The following is a 22,676-nucleotide window of genomic DNA, read 5'->3' on the forward strand; positions in this document are numbered from 1 at the left end:
TGTTCGCAAGGTAGTTTTAATTGCTATTTGTTTGCTTGTTTGAAAGTTTCTAAAGTTTGTGAAAATTGTTTACTGTGCGGACACTAATTATGTGAAGATATGAATGCTTTTTCTAAACCAAATTCAATAAATGAGGGACCACTGGTCCACGCCCTTATTCTGATGCCTCTGATTAAATATGATATTGCCAAAACCAAAACATCATACTGCTCCTACTAATCTCTAATCCATTGGAATTGGAAGGCTAAACGCTAATGAGTGAACTTGAAACTGTACAAGGCAAGGATAGATTTTCAAAGACAAGGTCACTAGGATTTCCGTAACTTGCTTTCTATTATCTCTATCATCATTACTTGTTCAATTAGAGTACAATAAACCCATAAAATCAGTCCAAACAGTAGCCTGGTCACACAAAATGTTCAACATGAAATCATAGACAGACGCCACAACCTTCTGATGTTGCAGAGAAAGAGAGGAAACTTACTCGCTCTTAATTGGATAGAACTAAAGTCTCACAACACGGAGAAATATAAAAGCTAAAATGTGTACAATAGTTTCATTCTTTGAAGTATGTGAAAGAAAATTTAACCCAGCAAAACCTGGTCTCTACGTTCTGAAATCATAAGGCCCTAACAGATGGTTTTCAATTTATTTCGGGTCAACAACAAAATAGTACAGAAACTATGAAATTCTTCAAGAAGGGGGAAGAAGAAGAAGATACCCCCAACAAGCTCGAGGAATACCCAAGCAAACTGGGATTTAAAGAACTTTGGCATAAGTGATGGAAAACGCAATAGCTGCCGAACGGTAAAGCCCTGAGATCTCTCCACCCACCATATTATCCAACTGATAAGAGACGAGCAAAAAGAAATCCTACTTTGTTAGTACCATTTTAACCAACACCTAACGAACACTGCACACAACTCTACATTCCTAATGGGCCCCAAAATGGACAACGGTTTCTCCTTTTCCCCCCATAATGACAATAAGTTTCGACAATAATCACTTTTAACACCAATAGTCGAAGAAAAAAAAAAAAACAATACTCTATTCAGGCAGAAACGGGTTCCTCTACCCATCACCTAAACACTGTAAATAATTTAAAAGCGTACATGTTAGTCCCATGCACTAGTCACCCCTGAACCACCGTACCCTCCCCCTCCATATCCACCGGAAACACCACCATAACCCCCACTGTTGCTATTGTTGTTGCTGCCTCCACTATAATAATCAGAACCACCTCTGCTGAAAGAGGAATCCCTTCGATAGTCACGGCTACCAAATCGGCCTCCCCCAGAACGACGATTTCTCCCTCCACTGTATGAAGACCTGGCAGCAAATCGTGATAGCCAATCAGGAACTTCTTGATTAGATTCTTGCATCAGATCAGCCAAGGACCTTGCTATGGACGAATTGTTCTCATTAAAGAAGGCAGTAGCTAAACCAGTCTTCCCAGCTCTCCCCGTTCGTCCAATTCTATGAACATAATCATCAATGTCATTAGGGAGATCGAAATTCACCACATGTGCAACATGAGGAATGTCAAGCCCACGGGCAGCTACATCAGTTGCCACCAAAATTGGCGTGTTCCCACTTCTAAATGACCTCAATGCTTGTTCTCTTTCCTGCAAACATGTATAAATACATAAAACAGGACCACAAATAAATTGTAAACAATCCAAATGCAAGAAATTATTATAATACGTGGACAAACACAAATTTTAATTTCTCTCCCATGCATCAATGAGTATAAAACAACCATTATCGGTAACAACAGCTAGCCACCCTCAAATAACTTCATGGCCAGTAGCAGACACTCTCTTCTTAATTAGAAAATTACTTAATACTTGGAAACATGGACTGAGTAACAATAACATCTAAACTTTGTAGGAGGACAAGGAAACAACTCAAATGACAAGATCAAAATGAGCTATCACGTTCTAAAACTCTATCCATCTGAAGCTGTAACTCAACTATCACAACTTCAGTCTTCACTTAGAACTCGCCATCTAGATTCAAAACATTCAAGACAAATTATGCAAGACTGAACACTCCAGTAAAAAGCAGCTGGCCCTTCTTTCATTTTCCAGAGTTCCTATTGAAAAGTTCCTCCGATTCTTAAGAATAAAGCAAGACCTTCATAGGGAAGTCTCACATGCATCATTCCATAAGTAATGACAAAATCAACAAATAGAGACTGTTGAAGTTCCAAGATTACATTTAACATCAAATGTCAGAACTTCTACACCTTAGTAGATTTAGCAGGAATCTAAAACTCAGAAACCGCAGTGGGTTTTGAATAATGCTAAGAATAATGAAATGGTCAGGAGACAAGAAGGGAAAGCAACAAGTCAACGAAGTGTAAAGTATGATATAGAATATCAATCAACAAATCATTTGTAACTGCAGAATAACGTTGCAACCTATTTCTTTAAAGAACTTCAATTACTTGAGACTTTTATCCAAGTAATAGGCAAAAATAAGTTCCCATTTACACAAGACTTCGCATATATGCCCGTTGATGTATGCATCATTGTGTACCTTCATATATCCATGATCTTTTTAAAAACTCCATTTTATCCTTCATGCATTAAGTTTTTTAATTAAATCCTTAGCAGTTAACATTAAAGAGGACAACACAGAAATTTAAAATGACAAAAGATTAAAGCCATAATTAAATAACTAAACTGAACTAAATTAGTGTTAGATCACAGGAATTTTTAGTGACGAGGGGAGATCATAAACCATGTCCACAGATAGGATAAATTTAATATGGTATACATAGAGACTTCTTGTTTTCAAAAAAACAGTGGAAGCATTTTTACATTTTTGGTAGGAAATGATATATTCCGTCGATGTGAGAAAATATAATTTTATGGTAAGAGGAGTGACAATATATACAAAAGAAAGGAGATATCCATCCCCAAGCTAGAGTAAGTCACATAAAAGCCTTCCACTTGGCACGGAAGGCTTAACATTATTGATTAGTTAGAGGTTCTCCTTAAGAGTAAAAGATTTCTCTCATAAGGGCAGAACTTGTCCACCAAATTGCCGTAATCCTCTTGTTCAATGATATATCGTTTCTTTAATAGAGGCAGTTCAATTTTCCTTAACCTATACAGACATACGCACACACATTTTCAAATGATGAACCGCATAAAATAGAAGCAACAGCCAAGAAGGTAGCTAGTAGGTAAGTTTGGAATGCTAGGAGACACCTCCAAGGTACCCAAGATCAAGTTCCTAGGGTAAAACTTAATAATGTAAAAGCAGAGATTAGTGGAAGGATGGGCTCTGAGTAAAGCCTATATTCAAATACAAGCTATAGCAGTAATACCAGAACATAAAAATCCAGTGTAATTTTCCCAGTGGGAATTAAACCGCAAATAGAAATAATAATTCCTTTACTAAGAGTTACTTTTTGATACTTTTTTAAAACAAGAAAGTAGCACACTATATTTTCTGGGAAAAAAGATTAGAACAACTGCTTTAAGATGAAGATCAATAAAAATGCCAGGCACGAATGTACTTACCTGTTGTGTTCTATCACCGTGAATGGTAGTGGCAGGAAAACCATTAAGGCATAACCAATGTTCAAGAGCATCAGCTCCCTTCTTTGTCTCCACAAAAACCAAAGTAAGAGATTGCTGCCAGTACAGAAATCATATAAAAATCTACATGAGGCATATTTCCTTGGCAATTTAGGAAAATCAAGATAAATGCTCTATGCCTAAAATTCAATATCCTAACCTAGAAATATGAGATTGATAGAAGCACAAGTCATAGAGATCAATTCATAAGAAAAACAGTTATTTAAATAACAAAAAAAAAAAAACTAAAACCCCGAGAATCCTCACAATGATGGGTTAAATGTAAAACATATACCTTGCCCTGCACACCATTTGACCTCTGTGCATGAAGAAGGTCCAATAAATGACTTCTCTTATCAGATTCATGAACAAATTCAACTCTTTGAGCAATTAGATCAGTACTTGAACCCACTCTTCCAACAGCCAGAAATATATAGCTTGAAAGAAAATCAGAGGCCAGTCTCTGCAAGAAACAAAGTCAACATAATATGAGTTTGATGTCAGAAGAGGAGTGCCCAAAACAAATGCCTGTCTTTGATTCTAACATGTTCCCCAACTTCTACACTACATAATATAAAAATTGCACTTGGTTTATACGGATAAGGAAAAGTAATACCATTAAGAATATAATGCATCGGAACACATAAAGTTGTACGCATACTGAAGTAGTACCTGAATCTCCCTTGGGAAAGTTGCACTAAACAGCATAGTCTGCCTTACACCAGGAGGAGGCATGTCCATTTGTTCTACTATTTTCCTGATTTGGGGCTCAAATCCCATATCTAACATGCGATCTGCTTCATCAAGGGCCAAGTATCTTATCATTTGCAGTGAAACTTTAGCCCTTTCAAGCAAATCTACCAACCTTCCCGGAGTTGCAACAAGAATATCAGCACCTCTTTCTAGATCACGTAGCTGATTTTTTTATTAAAAAAAAAAAAGTATCAATAGTGCTAACCAAATAAAAATTATAAACAAGAAAATTCTAAGGACACATGAGTGGATTGTGACATCACAAATGAACCATAAAAAGAATAGATCCTACACCTACTAACAGTAGATGACAAAATTTTCATGACATTTTAAGTCAAGGAAAATTAATAGATCATCGGATGAGTGAATTTTTTACAAAGCTTTTCGAGATGTAATATGCCTCTCATCAATAACTGCTGGTAGCTTAGTTCCTAAACCAATAAGTTCGGGCTAGTACCAGCAAAGGAAAATCTAACCAATTTTATCTTGAAAATATTGTGCGTCAATTACCACTCCACAGTATAAATGTACACAACAAAATGTTCATGTTTGTGACCATGGTTAAATCATTCTAAAGTAATTATAATAAATGATTTTTTTTTCTCAAGCTGACATAGCATCATTGGACGACATTACGATGAGATGATTTACTGTCACAAGTACATATACTCCCTTGCCCCTCACAATATACTTCCATACAAATATGCAATGCAAGGGCGACCTCAGCAACTACATGAACGGTACTTCGATGCAAAATTCATTTGTCCTGATTTTTCTTACCTGAATATAATTATATAAATAAACAAGTGTGTGTGTGTGTGTGTGTGTGTGTGTGTGTGTGGCCCACACACACACGCACATTGTGTGCTTACATACTTCAAAGATAGAAAATGATGAAGGGGGTAAAGGAACACGAAACCTGTAGGTTGATTGGTGAACCCCCATAAGCAACCACCACTCTGACACCTGTTTGATAAGAGAATTTCCTTGCTTCTTCATGTATCTAAAACACAAGAATTCATCCGTAAAATGCTAAATTGTAATGAGTAGATGACTTATTACATAATCAAAGGAAAACGAAATGAAAGTTTTTTTAGGAAAACTCACTTGCATTGAAAGCTCCCTAGTCGGGGAGAGAATAAGGGCAAGTGGGTATGCTGTACGTGCACCTCGAGCTGGTCTCTGCATATTCTGGCCCTTCATTATGCCGCTGATAATGGGGAAACAAAAAGCAGCAGTCTTTCCAGATCCAGTCTGAGCACAAGCCATCAAGTCTCTCCCTCCTAGGGAGATAGGAATAGCATGCCGCTGAACGGGAGTTGGTTTTACATACTTGCATCGCCGAATGTTTTGATTAAGTTCTTCACCCAAATCAATTTCAGCAAATGTATTCACCGGAGGGGGTACATTTTCACCACTAGTTTCCACAGGAATATCTTCATATGCATCAAAATTTATACCAGTGTTTTCTTGCTCTCCAAATTCTTGCTCTGTATCATCATCGTCTCCAAATGGGTTCACTTCACGATCCCCCCTCCCGCGATCCCATCCACCTCCTCTATTTCCCCATCCACCTCCACGGCTGCCACCACCATACCCAGAGCGATTATAATCATTCCTGGGACCACCCCAGCGGGGCCCTACATTTCCAGAACGATCGTTTCCCACAGCAGGCCCACTATTCGCTGCAGCAGGTGGATCGGAAGAGGCTGGGCGATTCCGAAGATGTGGTGGAACATAGGTTGATCGGCCAGGTGCTGTTGTAGTTCCAGCACTGCAGTTGTTAGCAGAAGAACCAGCAGCTACATTATCAGCAGCAGAGCTTGCAGCCAAATCTGCCCACGAAGTTCGCATAGTCGGAGACCCTTACACAAGTGCAACAGGAAAAAGTTCGCCAATCCACTCCAAATGACAACAAATTCTGCACATTATTTATGAATAAACAAATTAACCCACCTCCTCAGAAAACGAAAGGTTCAAGCATGCATAAACCCAGGGGTGAACACAAGTATATTCGGATGTAAAGCTAAGTCGAGCTCGTGAGGAACTTAATACGGAAACATGGAAATAAATGCGTCCTCCGATCAACGAAAATAAGCCCAAGAAAAAAAGAAAAAAAAATAATCACAATAATAATATTCANTCTTTTAAATCTAAAATTAATCGCTCTCAAATCCCAGATTCTTTTTCGCGCAACAAACATAACTCACGAAAGTAACAGAAACAGATAATCTTGATCTGCAGCAAAAGCAAGTAGAGGAAAGCAAGGAAAGCCCAGGTGAGAAAAAAATAAAACAAAATCAAGAAACAAGAAAGAGTTCAAAATCATAACAATGCGCGCAAAGACAAAGATACGGAGACGGGGAAGGAGGGAAGAACCTGAAGAACAGGAAAAACAAAAAAAAAAACGCGGATACCTGAAATGACGCAAAAATAGTGGAAGATCCAGGAACCCTAATTTTCGTGTAGCAGACAAGAGGGAGAGATAAAAAAGCGCCTTGCTTCGAGAGAACGAAAACAAAAATATCTGATATTTGAGAATAAATATTTATATATAAATATGTCTAATTTCGCGTTTTTTCTTCTCTCTACTTTTCCCTCCTTTGCTTTTTTTTTTTTTTCTTTTTCTTTTATTCTCAGAGTTTGGGTAATTAAAGTAAAACTTGTGAATTTGAAATTAAAATTAATTAAGGTAATTATAAATTACAGACCAAATTACTACGTCCGTACGTATGTTTAGAGGATTAGCGGTCCAAATCCTCTATTTTCTTTTTCTTCCGATTTTTTTTCCTTTTCTCTAATTTCACATTCTACTTCATCACTCCCTCAGTGCACAGTAACTAAATTAATTGATTTTATGTGATTTTACGGTTTTAAAAAAGTAGATTATTAGTCAAAGATCAAACAGTTGTTTATTTCCCTTTAAGATCCAGTTGTTTATTTTGGTAATATGTGAGCTGTAAAAATAACCAAAAAAGAAGAATGTTTGATTTTTACCAATTGAGAACCAACTGGGTATCTGATCCATCACATGTTTTATTAAATTCATTACAACAGTATAATACAAGATTTCTACCCTTAATCTGGAATAATCCTTCTGATAACCTCCGACGGCTCCCGCTTCGATCACGATCGTCCATTCACATCCACAATCTTAAGAGCGCCACGTGTCCACTCCACGTTCATATCACGCGCGAAACTTGAGATTGGGGTATTACTTACCCGCCTTTCCAACAAAATGACAGAACAGTTTCTTTCTACTATTCCAATTTTCAATTCTCGAAAAGAGAGAGAGAGAGAGAGAGAGAGAGAGAGAGGAGGCAGGGGACATACGAAATTTAACTTTGATTTTTCCATTTTTCTTTTCTTTTCTCTAGTGATTAGAAGAAGAAGAAGAGGACGGGGAAGAAGACGTAGTCCTTTTCTAGGGTTTTCCGACGGATCTTTTATGCCTCGCGAATTCCTATGAACTTGAGGAGAGCACCACCGAATCGGCGTGATCTTGATCTGTGATTGGCTTCGCTTTTGGAGACGAGAATCACCAAAACGTACGCAGGGTAAACCATGGATTCCGTATCATCCAACTCCCATGGAAATCTGGACGAGCAGATTTCCCAGCTCATGCAGTGCAAGCCCTTGAACGAGCAGGAGGTTCCCTTTTTCTTTTTCTTCCGCATTTTTCCTTCCTTCTTGCTATATCGTAGAATCTAGAGATTGTTTGCTTATACTCGGGGGGTTTCGGATGGTTTAAAAGCCAATGTGATGGATCCAGCCTGATCCGTTAGGGTTGCTGCACTTGGAACGAGGTACTACTCTAGTGTTTCTGGGCTCGTCGGTATGATGTCTGGGTTTGGTTACGTTGGAAGCCTTTCCAGGGTAGATCTAGCGGTTGGATTATTAGAAATATGGTTATTCGTGCAAGATTAGCGCCAACGCGAAATAGATCGCTAATCTTGGTGCCATTGCAGTTGCCCTTTATCACTTCCAACATTACCTCACTCGGAAATTGTTGCCCCAGTTGGTGCTATTTTGAGTGGTAAGATACGCTAAGTACGCGTCTGTCTTGTTCTTGACAACCGTTCATTCCACCTGCATTTGTTTGTGGCTTTTGAACGTGGAATCAGGCGAGTGGCCCATCAACACCATGACCTCTAACAATGTAAATCGACCAATGGTGTTGCATCCATTCATCTCCACAGTTTTCTTGGAAGTATAATTGGTAGCTGTACAATTTTACTGTTTCACGTTTAGAAATGGGACCGAGCATTGATGTTAAATTGACAAGCGTTCCACTTTTTATGTAGTGGCCTTTATACTTCTTTCTATCGTAGACGTTAGTGAGAAAGCTTGAGCAACACCAGTTACTGAAGTAATGCTATTTAGCTGCCTATTTATGTTGTGGGAAGCTGCCCAGAACATTCTTAAAGTTACATTTTGCGCTAGACATGTGAATTTATGAATTATGCCTCCATTCAAGCTAATTTAGATCAATATAGGAGAATCTTGAGGGTTTTTTAATAGGTAATAATTTCATTGATGTATTAAGTTTACAAAAAGGATGTATAATCCTTGATGGTTACAAAAGAACTTTCCAATTGGAAGTAAGGGAAGCATAACTATAGGAAGCAAAGATGTTAGACAGTTTACACCATGAAATATCATAACAAATAACGAGATTAAAGAACACTGTAAAATTAACTTCTTTGTCCATAAAATCCCTTTGATTATGCTCTTTCCAAATGACCCAAAGGAAAGTGCTGCTGATGTGGACCCAGAGCAAAGCTTTGGCATCTTTGAAGGGGTGGCCCAATAAAACAAGAGTGAGGATGGCTTTCATAATGGTGAATCTTGAGACTCTTGATTTTGTGCAAGAACCATTAGAAGAAAGAAGGTTCATGATCATATCAAATTTATGGTATCTGAGTGGGTGTGTTCTGTTTTCCTTTTATCTATGAACTTCCTGACCTCTGTGTTAAGTCAAAACTCGGTTTCAATCCGAATTCGATATCACAGAACCAGCGAAGGATGCTAGTAAGTAATAATAAGTGGAGCAGAACCCTGTTGGCTAAACAAAAGACATATGACTTGAGAAAGTAAGATCTCCGCTCTGTTGTCGGGAAAAGGGATCTAGCTAGTTTCTCAAGCCACCTGCAATGGCATTAGTTGATCGATAGTTTGCTCCTTCTCTTGATCTTCTCTTTCCCCCATTTTAGCTAGGTTGGGAATATTATATCCTGCCCCCTATAGACTGATGTTGGGTTCTGCAACTATTATTATTTTCATTGAAACTTGATTTCCTCTCATCTTTCACAGTTTGCAGTTTCTAGGTTTTAGCTATTAATGAAGTCCTGTTTAAAATCTACTCTATGCATTGTTAGTTTCTCCTTCACTGTTTATAGCTTATATTATATTGGTTACGTATGAAATCAACTTGTGATTGTCTGTGCCGAAGTCTTTTCTGTTTTATTTGACATCAGGATAGGTAAAACATATTTTTTTATGGCACATATTAACACTTCATAGATCATATTTTTCCTTTCAAGGATCTCAATTTATGGAGTGTCTATCATCTCTACTGCAGGTAAGAGTATTGTGTGAAAAAGCTAAGGAGATACTAATGGACGAGAGCAACGTCCAGGTGTGCCTTATTTGGTGCCTTGTTATTGTTCTGTTATCTGGATTTATTGATGTTGCTTAATTTTTATGTTAATACCTTGGGGGTTTATGCTCTGCAGCCTGTTAAAAGTCCGGTAACAATATGTGGTGATATTCATGGGCAATTTCATGATCTTGCAGAACTCTTTCGCATTGGAGGGAAGGTATTAATTTGACCATTGGCAGGATTTTCGTGACTATTATTGCTGAATGAGTAGTGATTAAAGCTTTGAACGGAAAATAAATGCTCAAGTGTGACAGAAAAGCTCTTGATATGTAGATTCTTGTTAATGTCGAATCGTTGTGCTTCTCCAACTTCAAGCATTATTACCGAGTTCATAATGAAGTATATTAGGTGATGGATATATATTGAAGCAAAAAAGAAAAAAAGAAAAAAGGCAAATATTTTAATGCGCTTCTGTAATGCTAGATATATGTCCTATATCCTTGATATACACACAATAACATACATTTATTAAATCAAGGTCATGATCGATAGCTAACATATAAATGTAGTCAAATTTTCTATGCTCATCACATGCTTATATTTAATTTCGAGGTCCTTCCTGAAGTTTTAGACTATAGTTGGGCTTCAGTAGTTTAGAGTAGTCTCTTCTTTCTTTTTTACATTATACCAATATCATACAGCTCTTTATTCCTTCAAAATATCTCTGTTGGGGCAGTGTCCAGATACAAATTACTTGTTTATGGGAGATTATGTTGATCGTGGCTACTACTCAGTTGAAACTGTTACGGTATGTTTTTGTTTTATGTAAATGTACTAGAGCATACACTTCGTATGTTATGTGGCACTAGCAGAAATTGTTTGGCTTGAAAATCTAGAGACATTGCAAAAACTGAACTATTATTGTAGGCCCTGAGAATTTGTTTTTATGTGCAGTATTTATGACACACCCTCTGATAACCAATTTTTTGGAAATTCTTTTTCTGATAATTGAACACCACTATAGGTGCATTTTATATGCATTTCTTTGTTCAAAATTTTCAAATCGTCGGAACATTCAGCACCTTCAAATAATAGTATACGGATTAGAGTTTTAGCTATTATCAATGAGGGTATGACCATATATTTTCTAAGAAGGGAGTGAGTTACTAACAAACAACCTCTTATTGCTTGACCAAGTAGTACGTTATCCCAGGCTTCTACAAAGACACGCTTGTTCCTCTTCCTCATCTCTTCTTATAATCACCTCTTTTTCTTTTCTTTTTTTCATTTTCCCTTGTCTTTTCCTGTGTATTATGCAAAATAGTCAATTCTTTGTTTTTCCATATTCAAGGTCTAAAAAGCATTTTCATTATTTCGGGAATATCAAAAGGAAAAAAAACATATTTTTCTTGTTTGTAAAAAAAAAAAAAAAAAATGAGATGAGGACATGCCATTTGCTTCCAGCATTTTGCAAATAACTGTTTTATGTCTTTGCGCATGCATAGAGCCTTTGATTATGTCTTGACAAAAATCCAATAGATGGGAATACCATATCAAAGCAACTTCCGCTGATTGATCAGAATCATCAGTATTTGTGATACAAGTATCTTCAGATTCTAGATTATCATTAAAAATAATGACACGTTTGGCTTTTCTCATGTTGAAAGCCTCTTTCTATAGCATTCTTACTTCTTTATCACTTCTGTCTACTACTACTCTGGGACTATAGACTTGCGGAACCATTTGAAATTTTTGGTATTTATTTATAAGGTTCATGAGCTGAATATAGTTACTCATCCATGAGCATTAGAGATTAAAATTTTACTTGATCCACAAACGTTATACTTTATTTAACAAAGTAATTAAAAGACCACTATCCTGGAATGCAAATGTGAGCTTGCCCAATAATTTACTGCTGCACGACTCCTTCCACCATGTTCTGTTAGCATTAATTAGCCATTCTATGATAATATTTTCGTAGTAGGAACTCAACTCATGTCCTAATATGAGTCATTTTGCAGCTTTTAGTGGCCCTTAAAGTGCGATATCCTCAACGCATTACAATTCTTAGAGGAAATCATGAAAGTCGTCAGGTAAATGTTTATCATTGTCGTTTCTGCTGTTAATGTCTACCTGGATATTAACTGTTAAGTTTAATGTTATAGTTTTAGTGGATATTTGTTGGGTACCATGGCCCCAAATTTTAATGCTTTTGACAGATGACATCTCTAATTGTGGTTTATGTTCTCTTTATGCAGATAACACAAGTGTATGGGTTCTATGATGAATGTTTAAGAAAGTATGTCTTTTCTGGCTTGTCCTCAGTAGGAATTTTATTTTTCAATATCCTCCTATGGCTCGACTCCATCTTTCTTGTCATATCAGATCCTTTTTTTTGTATCTGCGTTCCTTGTATTTAGTACTACTTTGTGATGCGCTTTTTGGGATGCTTATTCAGCTTCAATAAAAGGGTTGCTTTGATACATTTTGACATGTTTCTTGAAATATCTCATCTTGAAAAGATTATTTACTATGTGTTGCTCATATTTGAAGTTGAGTCATTTGTCGGAAGATGGAAGTTATGTATGTAATCCACAAGGTAGAGAACATTTTTTGTGAACCGAGACTGTATCACATCAACATGAAGTATGAAGTATAATTTGAAAATGCAACCCAAGCCTGATCTGAAAGTTTTAATATGTTATCTCATTTGCAGGTACGGCAATGCTAATGTTTGGAAGATTTTTACTGACCTGTTTGACTATTTTCCGCTGACAGCCCTGGTCAGTATAACTTAAGCACCATTATGTGTACTTACATTGTGGGGTTCTATTCCTCCTTTTTCCATTATGATTGTTAACTTTTGTTTCTGAAACTGCTTTTGATGCTTATTTGTCTGGCCTTTATAGGTCGAATCAGAAATATTCTGTCTGCATGGTGGTTTGTCTCCATCCATTGAAACTCTTGACAACATACGGAATTTTGATCGTGTTCAAGAAGTTCCTCATGAAGGTCCCATGTGCGATCTCTTATGGTCGGACCCAGATGATCGATGTGGTTGGGGAATTTCTCCCAGAGGCGCAGGATATACCTTTGGTCAGGTAATTTTCCTAGGCAACCCCCCACCATTTAACATCTAACCCTTCATATTTTCACCATGGAGTTTTATAAGCTCTTTTTCTTGTTTCTTCAGGACATATCTGAGCAGTTTAACCATAGTAACAATTTAAAGTTGATTGCGAGAGCTCATCAGCTAGTGATGGAAGGATATAACTGGAGTCATGTAAGAAGCTTTTTCCCTTTGATGCCTGCATTGATCTTTTGTTTTGGTGGTGTGAGCAATTTAAAAATTGTAGATTGCTTATCACAGGAACAAAAAGTTGTGACTATATTTAGTGCACCTAATTATTGTTATCGCTGTGGAAATATGGCATCAATTCTGGAAGTTGATGACTGCAAGGCGCACACTTTCATTCAGGTCACCTCCTCCCCCCCTTCCCGAAAGGGAGAAAAGGCTCTCTAATATCACAGCCAGTCATTACTTTATTCATATCTTACCTTTGTGTTTTCTGTATGTGTCAAAAGTTGTGAAATTCTTTGCTTCTGCAGTTCGAACCTGCTCCAAGGAGGGGTGAGCCAGATGTTACTCGAAGAACTCCCGATTACTTCTTGTGATGCGGCTACTGTCAGATGAAAATTTCTAGCAGCAGCTGTTTCCAAATGTATGTTTTGGCTGTTGTTACGTTGGAGAATTTCAGTTGGGGGGGGTTGGTGAAGCATGTAAATTTCGGCTGGTTGCTTCAGGCGGAGGAGTGCATCCTTGAAAATCTCAAGGTTTTTGCTGAAGGAGGCTATAGGGCTGGCGACTCATTAACTGCATATGTAACATCTCCACAGAACAATGTTGTGTTGCATCTGTTTCTTTCTTTAGTAATGTGTTTCATGTAATTTTCTTTTCCTCTGCTTTTCTGTTAACTATTTTGTAGGATGCTTGTTCTAGTTTTCTTTTTGGGGGTTTACAGATGGACCATCAGTTTAATTTCCTTCAATGAGTGCCTTCATTATTCTTTCCCATGATTTCCTCTTTTTCTGTGCACCTTTCTTCCAATGCCTATTAGAATTCTTTCTTCTTCAGCTACTTTGTTTAATCTTTAGTATCTATAAAATGTAAACAGCCTGGCCTATTTTCAATGAGCAAACAATCAGGCCCCATTAGCAGTGTATACGTTGAGTGTCTCCCATGCAGAGACTGCAATCTTCTATGCCAGAGTCGGGACGGGTTTATGTTTACCCTAGACTTTGAAATGATAATTCAGCTGGCTGCAATTTCATACATTCTGTGTTATGCAAAAAAACTTTGTATTAATAGTCTATCCTAGATTTTGAATGCAAGCCAAGCTTGTGTAAGTAACCAATAATGGGAGAAATTTTGGATCTTTTTAGAATTTCAACTTAAATTTCCTCATAAACCATTGGGAGAAATGTTTTGCAATCTGTTTGGATGCGGCAACGCATGCCGAAGTGCCTAAGTTGCTGGATGTGCAGTCAGTGAAAGAGTAGACTGGGTGCCGATATAGCTTTGGTGTAAGCAAGAGGCAGTGTGAGAAGTTTCTTCGACCTCCCTACGTAAGCTCGCTTTGTGAAGTTGTTGTAATCGTTTTCTTCAATTGCTTCCAATATTTTTCGGTACAGCATCAAGGACGACCATACCGGCCAACGGCTGGGCTTGTCTAGCTGAGAGGCTCCCTTTTCTGCCTGTTTGAAATAAAACCTCGCCCTTTTGATCTGTTCTTTCATGAATTCTCTCCACTTATCAGTCACTCTCATCGACAATATATCATTGTCACATAACCCGAACTGTGCAAGCTCATCTTGAGGAAGATATACCCTCCCTCTCAAAGCACTGAAACAAGTTCAAAACGCAATATTTAGTTGCATGAACAATAGAAGTAAGATATAGAGAAAGAAAAAGAATAGCTTACTCCTCTCCCACATCTCTTAGAATATTGGTAAGTTGATTTCCAATTCCCAAGTGGAGGGAAGCAGTGTAAATAGTTTGAGAAGAAAGCGAAGAATCGGGTGCAATTCCCATAACAGGCACACTCATTAGGCCCACAGTTCCAGCCACGTAGTAACAATACAAATACAGCTCTTCAAAACTGTCATATCGACACTTTCTAGTGTCCATTCTCATGCCCTCAATCATGTCTTTGAAAGGCTGCTTTCAGAAAACAAAACAAACACGCACAACAAGTATGAGCCCAAGCCAGCAAGACACATATAAAAAACAGGAAAGCTTCTCTCAGCTCACTGCACCTTCATGTCTAAGGGAAATTTGGACACCGTGTGACTCAAAGCAGCGTCCAGCACGTCATAAGGGCACCCTTCAAATATGTCTTGCAAACGTTCTTCCCATCGGTCAAGAACTTCTGGGTTCATGTATGCAGCATTGGGGCCGTCCACAAGTTCATCTGTTCTCCTACACCAAACTGCACCAACAAAAACTCAAAACTTACTCCTCACTTTCGTGGGCTTTCCGAAATGGGTTCGCTTAAAAAATGTGATCTGTTTTCCCCTTACCATATATTGCCCAAATTGCTCTCTGCCTCTCCTTCGTCATCAGTAAAGTTCCCAAGTAGAAGGTCTGGGCATATTCTGCGCAGATTTTCCTGCAACTCTCGTAAGCTTCTTCCAGAAATGAAGGATGTAAATGCAGCGTCTTATACGGTTGGGAAGAATGGTTGGCCCGAGATTGCCTCGCAACGATCTCATCGACGTGCAAATCGGCCAAAGGAATGCCTTGTTTGGACAAAGTAGGAAACTTCAATGTCTGGGGGCTTGTGGGGGCTGCAATTACCCCACCTCTGCTCATTATAACTCTAACTCTGGATCGCTTCCCTTTGCATTCTCCAATGACTATACGAGGGTTTGGTGTAAGGGAAATAGAAGAAGTCATAGTACAAATTATTTGAGAAAAAAGATTGGGTTGAAAAGGGTTAATAAGAGTGTAGCATTATTTTGATAGGCAAGGGAGGTATATTCCAATGGGGGAGGTCAATGGCATAAACAGAGTATGATTACAATTGGGAATTTGGGGTTCTGCTCTTTTCTTCACTAAAGTTGGTAAGGATCCGACAAAGAGAGAGCCTTGGATCGGAGGAAAACAACAACAATTTTGTCTTCTTTTTGGGATTTCATTTTAGAATCTTGAGCCTTCTTGATACGCTTCGGAAACTCAGCACTCCTTCAAGTGTTTTGTTTTATTTTATTTTAATTAAATTAAATTATTTCCCAACCCCACAAGGAGCGTTTGTAGTCCAACGGTTAGGATAATTGCCTTCCAAGCAATAGACCCGGGTTCGACTCCCGGCAAACGCAATTTTTACATTGATTTTGTTTTTCTTAACATAATTTAAATGTTAGAAAACCTTTAATCCCACCTGTCTTCTACCAATTACCCTCCTTTACATTTCCTCCACGTAACAATGCATATTGGGCCTCAAAAATCAGTTTCTTTTCCTGAAATTATTGGGCCTACTACTATTCAAGCCCACTAGCTTTTGGGGTCCAGATCCAAAATTTGTGGGTAAGCATGAGAGAGAGAGAGAAGTAAGAGCAAAGGAATCCCCCCTAACTCAATCATAAAATATTAATGGTTCGGTGGGGGGCAGGGGGGTTTCCGAGATTAAAGTTTTCAAATAAAAAAATAGTTTAAAAAAAGGAGACATCCTATGATTGACAGATTCATAATGCAAAAGTGAGCATTATGGCTGTTGTCGCATTTGAATTCCTTGTTGTTTTAATAAATAAAGGCTCCAATTAAAAAAGTAAGAGCAAGGAAGACGTTACTTGATCGGGAAGTAAGAGCAATTGTTTTGAAAATTAGAAAAGAATCTACGGCTAAGGTTTTTTGTGATTTAATTATGTAAAGGTTTTGAACCATGGATTCATTTGTAATGTGTGTATGGTCCAGAATTAATTTGTGGGGATTGAGAGAGTGTATAGTAAAAATAAGAAAGGAAAGTAAAAATAAGAAAGGAAAGTAAAAATGTGAGGTCTTCTAGAACAAAATCATTTTGGACAAAAATAATAAGGTTTCTCCAACTGGGCCCACTTCTCACCCCTAAACCCTAAACCGCCGTTACATTACTCTCTTGCTTAATTAATTAAATAAATAAATACATGACACACGTGTCCAGACAAAGGGATGGAGAGATTAATTAAAACATTTAAAATTAAAAGAGAGAAATACTTTTGTGATGATGCCATGTGACTCCCCATTATCTTCTCTTTTTTTCTTGCTTTCCACACATCCCTTCTCTCTTTCCACGTAACCATCCTTGCTTTTTTTTCTTTTTTTTTTTCTAAACAAATTAAATTAAACAAATAAAAAAATAAAAAGGAAAAGGAAAAACAGCATGGTCTAAGTTGGTTAGTTAGTACAAATTATTTGAGAAGAAAATATGAAACTCTCCCGGATCATAAATGCAATCCTACCCACAGCTCTAGTTATTAATTTAAACAATTCTTCTTCTTCTTCTTCTTCTTCTTCTTCTTCTTCTTCTTCTTCTTCTTCTTCTTCTTCTTCCGAGTTCCTATTGCCGTTTATCATAAAGACCCACAGACCCAAACCCATTGCCATCGCTGGGACGAAACCAATTCTATGAAGACCCCACAGAAAACAAAAGAAAGTTTTATTTGTGAAAGTGATCCATCGCTGACACTGACACGTGGAAAATTTGATAGAGAATAGAGACAGAGAGACCGAGAGAGGGAAAAATAAATCAAAAATAAAAGATTGATTGTCGGAGTGGTGGTTTGTATAAATGGGACTGTAATCCAACGTAGTATTATCAAACTCTCTCTGTCTTACAATGGAAACCTTCCACTTGATTCCCGGTCTCCCCGANGAGTTCCTATTGCCGTTTATCATAAAGACCCACAGACCCAAACCCATTGCCATCGCTGGGACGAAACCAATTCTATGAAGACCCCACAGAAAACAAAAGAAAGTTTTATTTGTGAAAGTGATCCATCGCTGACATTGACACGTGGAAAATTTGATAGAGATAGAGACAGAGAGACAGAGAGACAGAGACCGAGAGAGGGAAAAATAAATAAAAAATAAAAGATTGATTGTCGGAGTGGTGGTTTGTATAAATGGGAGCGTAATCCAACGTAGTATTATCAAACTCTCTCTTCGTCTTACAATGGAAACCTTCCACTTGATTCCCGGTCTCCCCGACGAACTCGGTCTCGACTGCATCACTCGTTTGCCTTACACCACTCACCGCCTCGCCTCCGCCGTCTGCCGCCGTTGGCGCCAACTCATCTCCAGCTCGCATTTCTATTACCACCGCCGAAACTCCGGCGCCACCCGTCTTCTCTCCTGCTTCGTTCAGACTCTTCCCCCAACCTATTCCACCACCGGATGGAAGCTCTGCACCTCCCTCGCTTACGGACTCACCCTTTTCGACCCACTCACTCAATCCTGGGACCGAATCCCTCCGATTCCCCACTACCCAGATGGCCTCCCTTTGTTCTGCCACATAGCCAGCACGGAAGGCAAATTGGTGCTCATGGGCGGCTGGGACCCAGAGACCTACGATCCCATTGTTGATGTTTTCGTTTACGATTTCACCAGATGTGGCTGGAGGAAGGGGAAAGATATGCCTTCTAACCGCTCCTTTTTTGCAATAGGGGCTTCCGATGGACGAATCTACGTCGCCGGTGGCCACGACGAGAGCAAGAACGCCTTGAAATCGGCCTGGGTTTACGATCTGAGAAGCGACGAGTGGACCGAGTTGCCCCAAATGAGTCAGGGGAGGGACGAGTGCGAAGGGCTGATGGCCGGCGGCGAGTTCTGGGTGATTAGCGGCTACGACACAGAGCGGCAGGGAATGTTCGACGCCAGCGCCGAAGTGTACGACCTCGATTCCGGCGAGTGGCGCGTTGTGGATCGGGCATGGGAGACGGGGAGGTGCCCGCGGGCATGCGTCGGAATGGACAAAGAGGGAAGACTGACGAACTGGTCGGAATGGGAGGCTGCGTTCCAAGTCGGAACCTGCGGGGTGGTGATCGGATCCCAAACTGTGGTGACGGGGTCGGAGTACCAAGGGGCGGCGCAGAATTTCTATGTGATGGAAAGGGAGGAAGGGGAAAATAGTAAAATGACCAAAATTAATGTTCCAGAAGAGTACAGTGGGTACGTTCAATCGGGATGCTGTGTAGAGGTGTGATTTGTGGAAAATATCCAATGTGGGGGCATTATTGTAATTTTGTCCTAAGTTTGGAAATGGACATTTACATTATATTATACAGCTACCGACTATGTACATAATAAATTCCAAACAGCTACCGAGTGCAGGCATTTGCAGTAATATGGTCTCATCCACATGGTCGCATCATCCACATGGTCGCATCATCCACATGGTCGCATATGCGCTCCAGTTCCAGCCGCCATGATCTCACGCCAAACCCCTCTGCAGGGTCTGATGTTTTCATCTACGTTTATTTACACTCCATCTTCACACTCTGAACCATCCATGTTCATTTGCAGTAGTTTTCAAGGAGTGGCTTTTGATCAGCCNCGCTCCAGTTCCAGCCGCCATGAGCTCACGCCAAACCCCTCTGCAGGGTCTGATGTTTTCATCTACGTTTATTTACACTCTTTACACTCCATCTTCACACTCTGAACCATCCCTCTGTTCATTTGCAGTAGTTTTCAAGGAGTGGCTTTTGATCAGCCACGCTTCTTAAGAATTTATGATATCAAACTCTCCAACTTGAGGGGGAGTATTAAGAGGATATTTTGCGGTGATAATTAGTTAGAATATATCTCAGATATTTAGGGAGTTGTTAGTATAGATTTGATTAACGGTATATTTTATTTATTTACCAGATTTAGTTAGATATATATTTTTTTCTATTTTTAGGTATTAGTTGATAGTTTGTATCCTATATAAACGTGGTAAACCTGAATGAAGATCATACTTTCGATCCCAATTCTATTTCTATTTCTCATTCTTAACAATTTGCAGTAGTTTTCAAGGAGTGGCTTTTGATCAGCCACGCTTCTTAAGAATTTATGATATCAAACTGAGAAGAGAGGAGCTGACCAATGAAGATATCAGTTTTTTGGTATTCAAATCTCAACTTAGTCATAAATACAAAACTTGATAGCTATAGAATCCTTCCGAATCATCACAAGAGAACACTATATTACATACGCATATGACAGACACCTAAATTCCAAAGGGGCTACTACAAATCATTCATAATATCCACAGTTGTAGTATTCCATTCCATGTCCTCGTCTCTACATTTGCTTTCCACTGTTCTTCATAACTCCTTGCCAAAATCATATCCATCACTGTTGCTTGTTTGAGGTTCCATTCACTTTGCAAAACGTAGCGTCCACTCAGCAGCTATCTCGTCGTGTTTAGCTCTGTCTGCCAAGTACAAGTGAGCAACACCAGGTGCATTTGGATCATCTGCAACATTAGGAGAATCCAAAATGAACTGGGACTTCGAACTTGCCATCAATTAGTTGAATAGAACACAGTTAGCACACTGCCATTGCTTCCTCAATCTTCTCTTCCTTCTCATTTTATTTAAATCTAAAACAGACCAACCATTTCTGTGATCATCGAACCTCTCTATGTACTTTTTTCACAACATATTTGTAACATAGCACATATTGTCCTCTTTGAACTTCTCCTTAAGGTTTTTAAAACGCTTTACTAAGGACAGTTTTTCATATCCTTATAAAGAAATACTCCGTTCCCCCCTCCAACCGATGTGAGATCTCACAATATTCATCCCACCGGCAATCATTGTAACTAGAAACTTTTATACTGATATAAACAAACCATCTCCCTCCATAGTCTGCATACATTCATGGAGAATAGCTCCCATTCCTAGTAAATGCCTTTCAACAATCACAGAGTCCCTCTCTGTGAAAACCGAACCTAACCGAACATATATCTGGTCTATCCCTTCGTTTACACTCCCGGTTCTTAAAGACACAAAGGACAATGCATTCCAAATGAAAGAAAAGCAGTTGAAACAGAAAGGCATATGAAGTAAACGAGAAGAAGCATAAAGTGACATAAACAATGAGTCCAGAAAGTGAGGGAACTCACAAGGGTTGGGGTTTGTAAAAATTGATTTCACTGCAATTAACACCTTTGCAATTGTTAACGCAGGACTCCAGCTATCCTTCAAAATGTCCAAACTTACGTTACCGGAGGAATCGACATTGCAGTGGTAGATTCGGGTTTTAAATACAACCTGCACACCTGATCCTTCTTAATAAATAACCAACTTGAAACAGTGTAGCATCGATCAAGAATGAGCATCAAGTTGAAGGATGTGGGGGAGAAGAGTACCTTTGGAGGATTGAATGGATAATCACTTGGAAAAATTATGTCCAGGAAAAATATGCCACCTTCATATGGTGTTCCTATTAAACAACACAGACACAAGTCAAGATTACCAGAAATTTGTCCTGATTTATTGGAGATAGTGTTCATACACAGCCTTCATATGATCCAAAACAAATAAATTTAGTTTTTGGTAAAAGTTCCTCAAGCTAAACAGTGAGCATCTTCTTCCCTAATCACTTTCTTTAGAATTGTAAATAAAACATCCTTAGCAGTCAGGAAATGAAACCCCATCAGGGTTTTAGTGAGCATCTGTTCAGGAATTGAAACAAAGAAGTACGAATCCCTAAAGGGTACCTACCAGGAGGGCCAAAGATGGTAGCGAACCAGTGGTAAAGATTGTCGCCCTTTGGCCCGGCGGAGCAATCGGAAGGTGGGTCCAAGTTAAACTCAGTCATTTCTCTTTGAATTCTCTTCCCTGAAGCAGAAACGGAGGTTGTGGACGCCCATGAAGTTGGAGGCGCTAAGGACGTCGACGAAGACGATCTCCCCCCACCAAACAGAGGCTGTTGCGGGCGGTGGTCGCGATTTCCCACCATTGGATTCAGATTTTGGGAACCAAACCTGACCATTTGATTATAAATTTCCCCAATTGCACGACTTACATTGAGTTTGATGGAGGGTGATTATACTTCCAAATTACAACGCCTTAACTTTTAAATTTTAATATTATATTACATACAATTTGATTACGCATTCAACTTTGTGTCCATAGATCAATAAATTTTAGAAACACTAAAAAATTTAACCCTTTTTTTTCTTTTCAATAACGGTAAGGAAAATTGCTGGATGGTCCAAGCCCAGTTCCAGCCTGACGACAAGCCCAGGGCAGCAATTGGTTCCACCCAGATCAGAAGCCCAGTTCAGAGCCCTTTGCAACTTAACAGGATCTGCACCATCTTTAGCCACACACAAAACAACAGAAGAAGTAGCAGTGACAATGCTGGATATTGAACTCAAACATAGGGAGCAAAATAATGATCATATTCAAACAAGTGGAATATCGTTGACTTTTGTGCAAAGTCAACCCAGTTACGTGCCTATTGGGCCACTAATTCCTGTGGCCCATATAATTCACGGAAGTGGGTATTTGACCCCAATTCAACCGGCCCAATAAGCATAATTGTTTCTGGTTGGGAATGGTCAAAAAGAAGTCCAGAAGAAGGAGGGCACAACTCACAAGGATGTGAATGGTCAAAAAGTCAATGCAACTGTCGTTGATTTATTTAATAAAGCATAATATTAAAATAAAAATAGAAGCGTTGTGACATATTAAATTTATGGTAT

At 38.8% G+C, this 22,676-nt stretch overlaps 5 protein-coding genes and 1 non-coding gene across 7 annotated transcripts; 3 read left to right on the top strand and 3 right to left on the bottom strand.

Annotated features, from left to right (window-relative positions):
• Nucleotides 1-469: 469 nt before the first annotated feature.
• Nucleotides 470-6,881, bottom strand: LOC111776881 (DEAD-box ATP-dependent RNA helicase 37-like). The gene is made up of 7 exons (XM_023656275.1): nucleotides 6,761-6,881; nucleotides 5,451-6,264; nucleotides 5,263-5,346; nucleotides 4,263-4,505; nucleotides 3,886-4,053; nucleotides 3,534-3,647; nucleotides 470-1,625 (listed from the first exon to the last, which is right to left on the bottom strand). The coding sequence occupies exons 2-7, from the start codon at nucleotides 6,195-6,197 to the stop codon at nucleotides 1,116-1,118; spliced, it is 1,866 nt and encodes a 621-aa protein (XP_023512043.1). The 5' UTR covers nucleotides 6,198-6,264; nucleotides 6,761-6,881; the 3' UTR covers nucleotides 470-1,115.
• A 740-nt stretch (nucleotides 6,882-7,621) lies between these two features.
• Nucleotides 7,622-14,019, top strand: LOC111777387 (serine/threonine-protein phosphatase PP2A-2 catalytic subunit-like). The gene is made up of 11 exons (XM_023656953.1): nucleotides 7,622-7,994; nucleotides 9,925-9,981; nucleotides 10,079-10,162; nucleotides 10,682-10,753; nucleotides 11,967-12,038; nucleotides 12,204-12,244; nucleotides 12,662-12,728; nucleotides 12,855-13,046; nucleotides 13,139-13,228; nucleotides 13,316-13,423; nucleotides 13,555-14,019. The coding sequence occupies exons 1-11, from the start codon at nucleotides 7,908-7,910 to the stop codon at nucleotides 13,618-13,620; spliced, it is 936 nt and encodes a 311-aa protein (XP_023512721.1). The 5' UTR covers nucleotides 7,622-7,907; the 3' UTR covers nucleotides 13,621-14,019.
• A 425-nt stretch (nucleotides 14,020-14,444) lies between these two features.
• LOC111777712 (phytoene synthase 2, chloroplastic-like) lies at nucleotides 14,445-15,901 on the bottom strand. Its single transcript, XM_023657433.1, has 4 exons — nucleotides 15,526-15,901; nucleotides 15,262-15,434; nucleotides 14,928-15,163; nucleotides 14,445-14,848 (listed from the first exon to the last, which is right to left on the bottom strand). Exons 1-4 carry the CDS (start codon nucleotides 15,899-15,901, stop codon nucleotides 14,491-14,493), a joined length of 1,143 nt encoding a protein of 380 aa, XP_023513201.1. The 3' UTR covers nucleotides 14,445-14,490.
• Nucleotides 15,902-16,251: 350 nt separating this feature from the next.
• On the top strand, nucleotides 16,252-16,323 carry TRNAG-UCC. Its single transcript has one exon. It is a non-coding gene; the product is annotated as a tRNA-Gly (tRNA).
• A 1,581-nt stretch (nucleotides 16,324-17,904) lies between these two features.
• Nucleotides 17,905-19,322, top strand: LOC111777391 (F-box/kelch-repeat protein At2g44130-like). Its single transcript, XM_023656957.1, has one exon. The coding sequence runs from the start codon at nucleotides 18,156-18,158 to the stop codon at nucleotides 19,182-19,184; it is 1,029 nt and encodes a 342-aa protein (XP_023512725.1). The 5' UTR covers nucleotides 17,905-18,155; the 3' UTR covers nucleotides 19,185-19,322.
• Nucleotides 19,323-20,059: 737 nt separating this feature from the next.
• LOC111777392 (constitutive photomorphogenesis protein 10) lies at nucleotides 20,060-22,037 on the bottom strand. 2 transcript variants are annotated; one of them, XM_023656958.1, is made up of 4 exons: nucleotides 21,691-22,031; nucleotides 21,336-21,409; nucleotides 21,090-21,237; nucleotides 20,060-20,438 (listed from the first exon to the last, which is right to left on the bottom strand). In XM_023656958.1, the coding sequence occupies exons 1-4, from the start codon at nucleotides 21,959-21,961 to the stop codon at nucleotides 20,341-20,343; spliced, it is 591 nt and encodes a 196-aa protein (XP_023512726.1). In that variant the 5' UTR covers nucleotides 21,962-22,031; the 3' UTR covers nucleotides 20,060-20,340. The 2 variants fall into 2 exon arrangements, with proteins under 2 accessions (XP_023512726.1, XP_023512727.1); XM_023656959.1 differs by lacking the exon at nucleotides 20,060-20,438 and adding an exon at nucleotides 20,445-20,564 and having other exon boundaries at nucleotides 21,691-22,037.
• Between the last annotated feature and the right edge of the window lie 639 nt (nucleotides 22,038-22,676).

The sequence above is a fragment of the Cucurbita pepo genome, chromosome LG16, assembly GCF_002806865.2.
Source record: "Cucurbita pepo subsp. pepo cultivar mu-cu-16 chromosome LG16, ASM280686v2, whole genome shotgun sequence".
NCBI classification, from domain to species: Eukaryota; Viridiplantae; Streptophyta; class Magnoliopsida; order Cucurbitales; family Cucurbitaceae; genus Cucurbita; species Cucurbita pepo.

Excerpts from the sequence above, each read along its gene's own strand:
- LOC111776881 (XM_023656275.1), bottom strand. The coding sequence starts at position 6,197 with ATGCGAACTTCGTGGGCAGATTTGGCTGCAAGCTCTGCTGCTGATAAT. Across the intron at positions 4,506-5,262 it reads GTTCACCAATCAACCTACAG|CTACGTGATCTAGAAAGAGG; the intron begins GTTTCGTGTTCC and ends TAAAAAAATCAG. Across the intron at positions 4,054-4,262 it reads CTTTCCCAAGGGAGATTCAG|AGACTGGCCTCTGATTTTCT; the intron begins GTACTACTTCAG and ends TGTTTCTTGCAG.
- LOC111777387 (XM_023656953.1), top strand. The coding sequence starts at position 7,908 with ATGGATTCCGTATCATCCAACTCCCATGGAAATCTGGACGAGCAGATT. Across the intron at positions 7,995-9,924 it reads AGCCCTTGAACGAGCAGGAG|GTAAGAGTATTGTGTGAAAA; the intron begins GTTCCCTTTTTC and ends TCTCTACTGCAG. Across the intron at positions 13,424-13,554 it reads AGGCGCACACTTTCATTCAG|TTCGAACCTGCTCCAAGGAG; the intron begins GTCACCTCCTCC and ends TTGCTTCTGCAG.
- LOC111777712 (XM_023657433.1), bottom strand. The coding sequence starts at position 15,901 with ATGACTTCTTCTATTTCCCTTACACCAAACCCTCGTATAGTCATTGGA. Across the intron at positions 15,435-15,525 it reads AGCAATTTGGGCAATATATG|TTTGGTGTAGGAGAACAGAT; the intron begins GTAAGGGGAAAA and ends TTGTTGGTGCAG. Across the intron at positions 14,849-14,927 it reads CTAAGAGATGTGGGAGAGGA|TGCTTTGAGAGGGAGGGTAT; the intron begins GTAAGCTATTCT and ends AACTTGTTTCAG.
- LOC111777391 (XM_023656957.1), top strand. The coding sequence starts at position 18,156 with ATGGAAACCTTCCACTTGATTCCCGGTCTCCCCGACGAACTCGGTCTC.
- LOC111777392 (XM_023656958.1), bottom strand. The coding sequence starts at position 21,961 with ATGGTCAGGTTTGGTTCCCAAAATCTGAATCCAATGGTGGGAAATCGC. Across the intron at positions 21,410-21,690 it reads TACCATCTTTGGCCCTCCTG|GAACACCATATGAAGGTGGC; the intron begins GTAGGTACCCTT and ends GTTGTTTAATAG. Across the intron at positions 20,439-21,089 it reads TTTTACAAACCCCAACCCTT|ATGATCCAAATGCACCTGGT; the intron begins GTGAGTTCCCTC and ends CTAATGTTGCAG.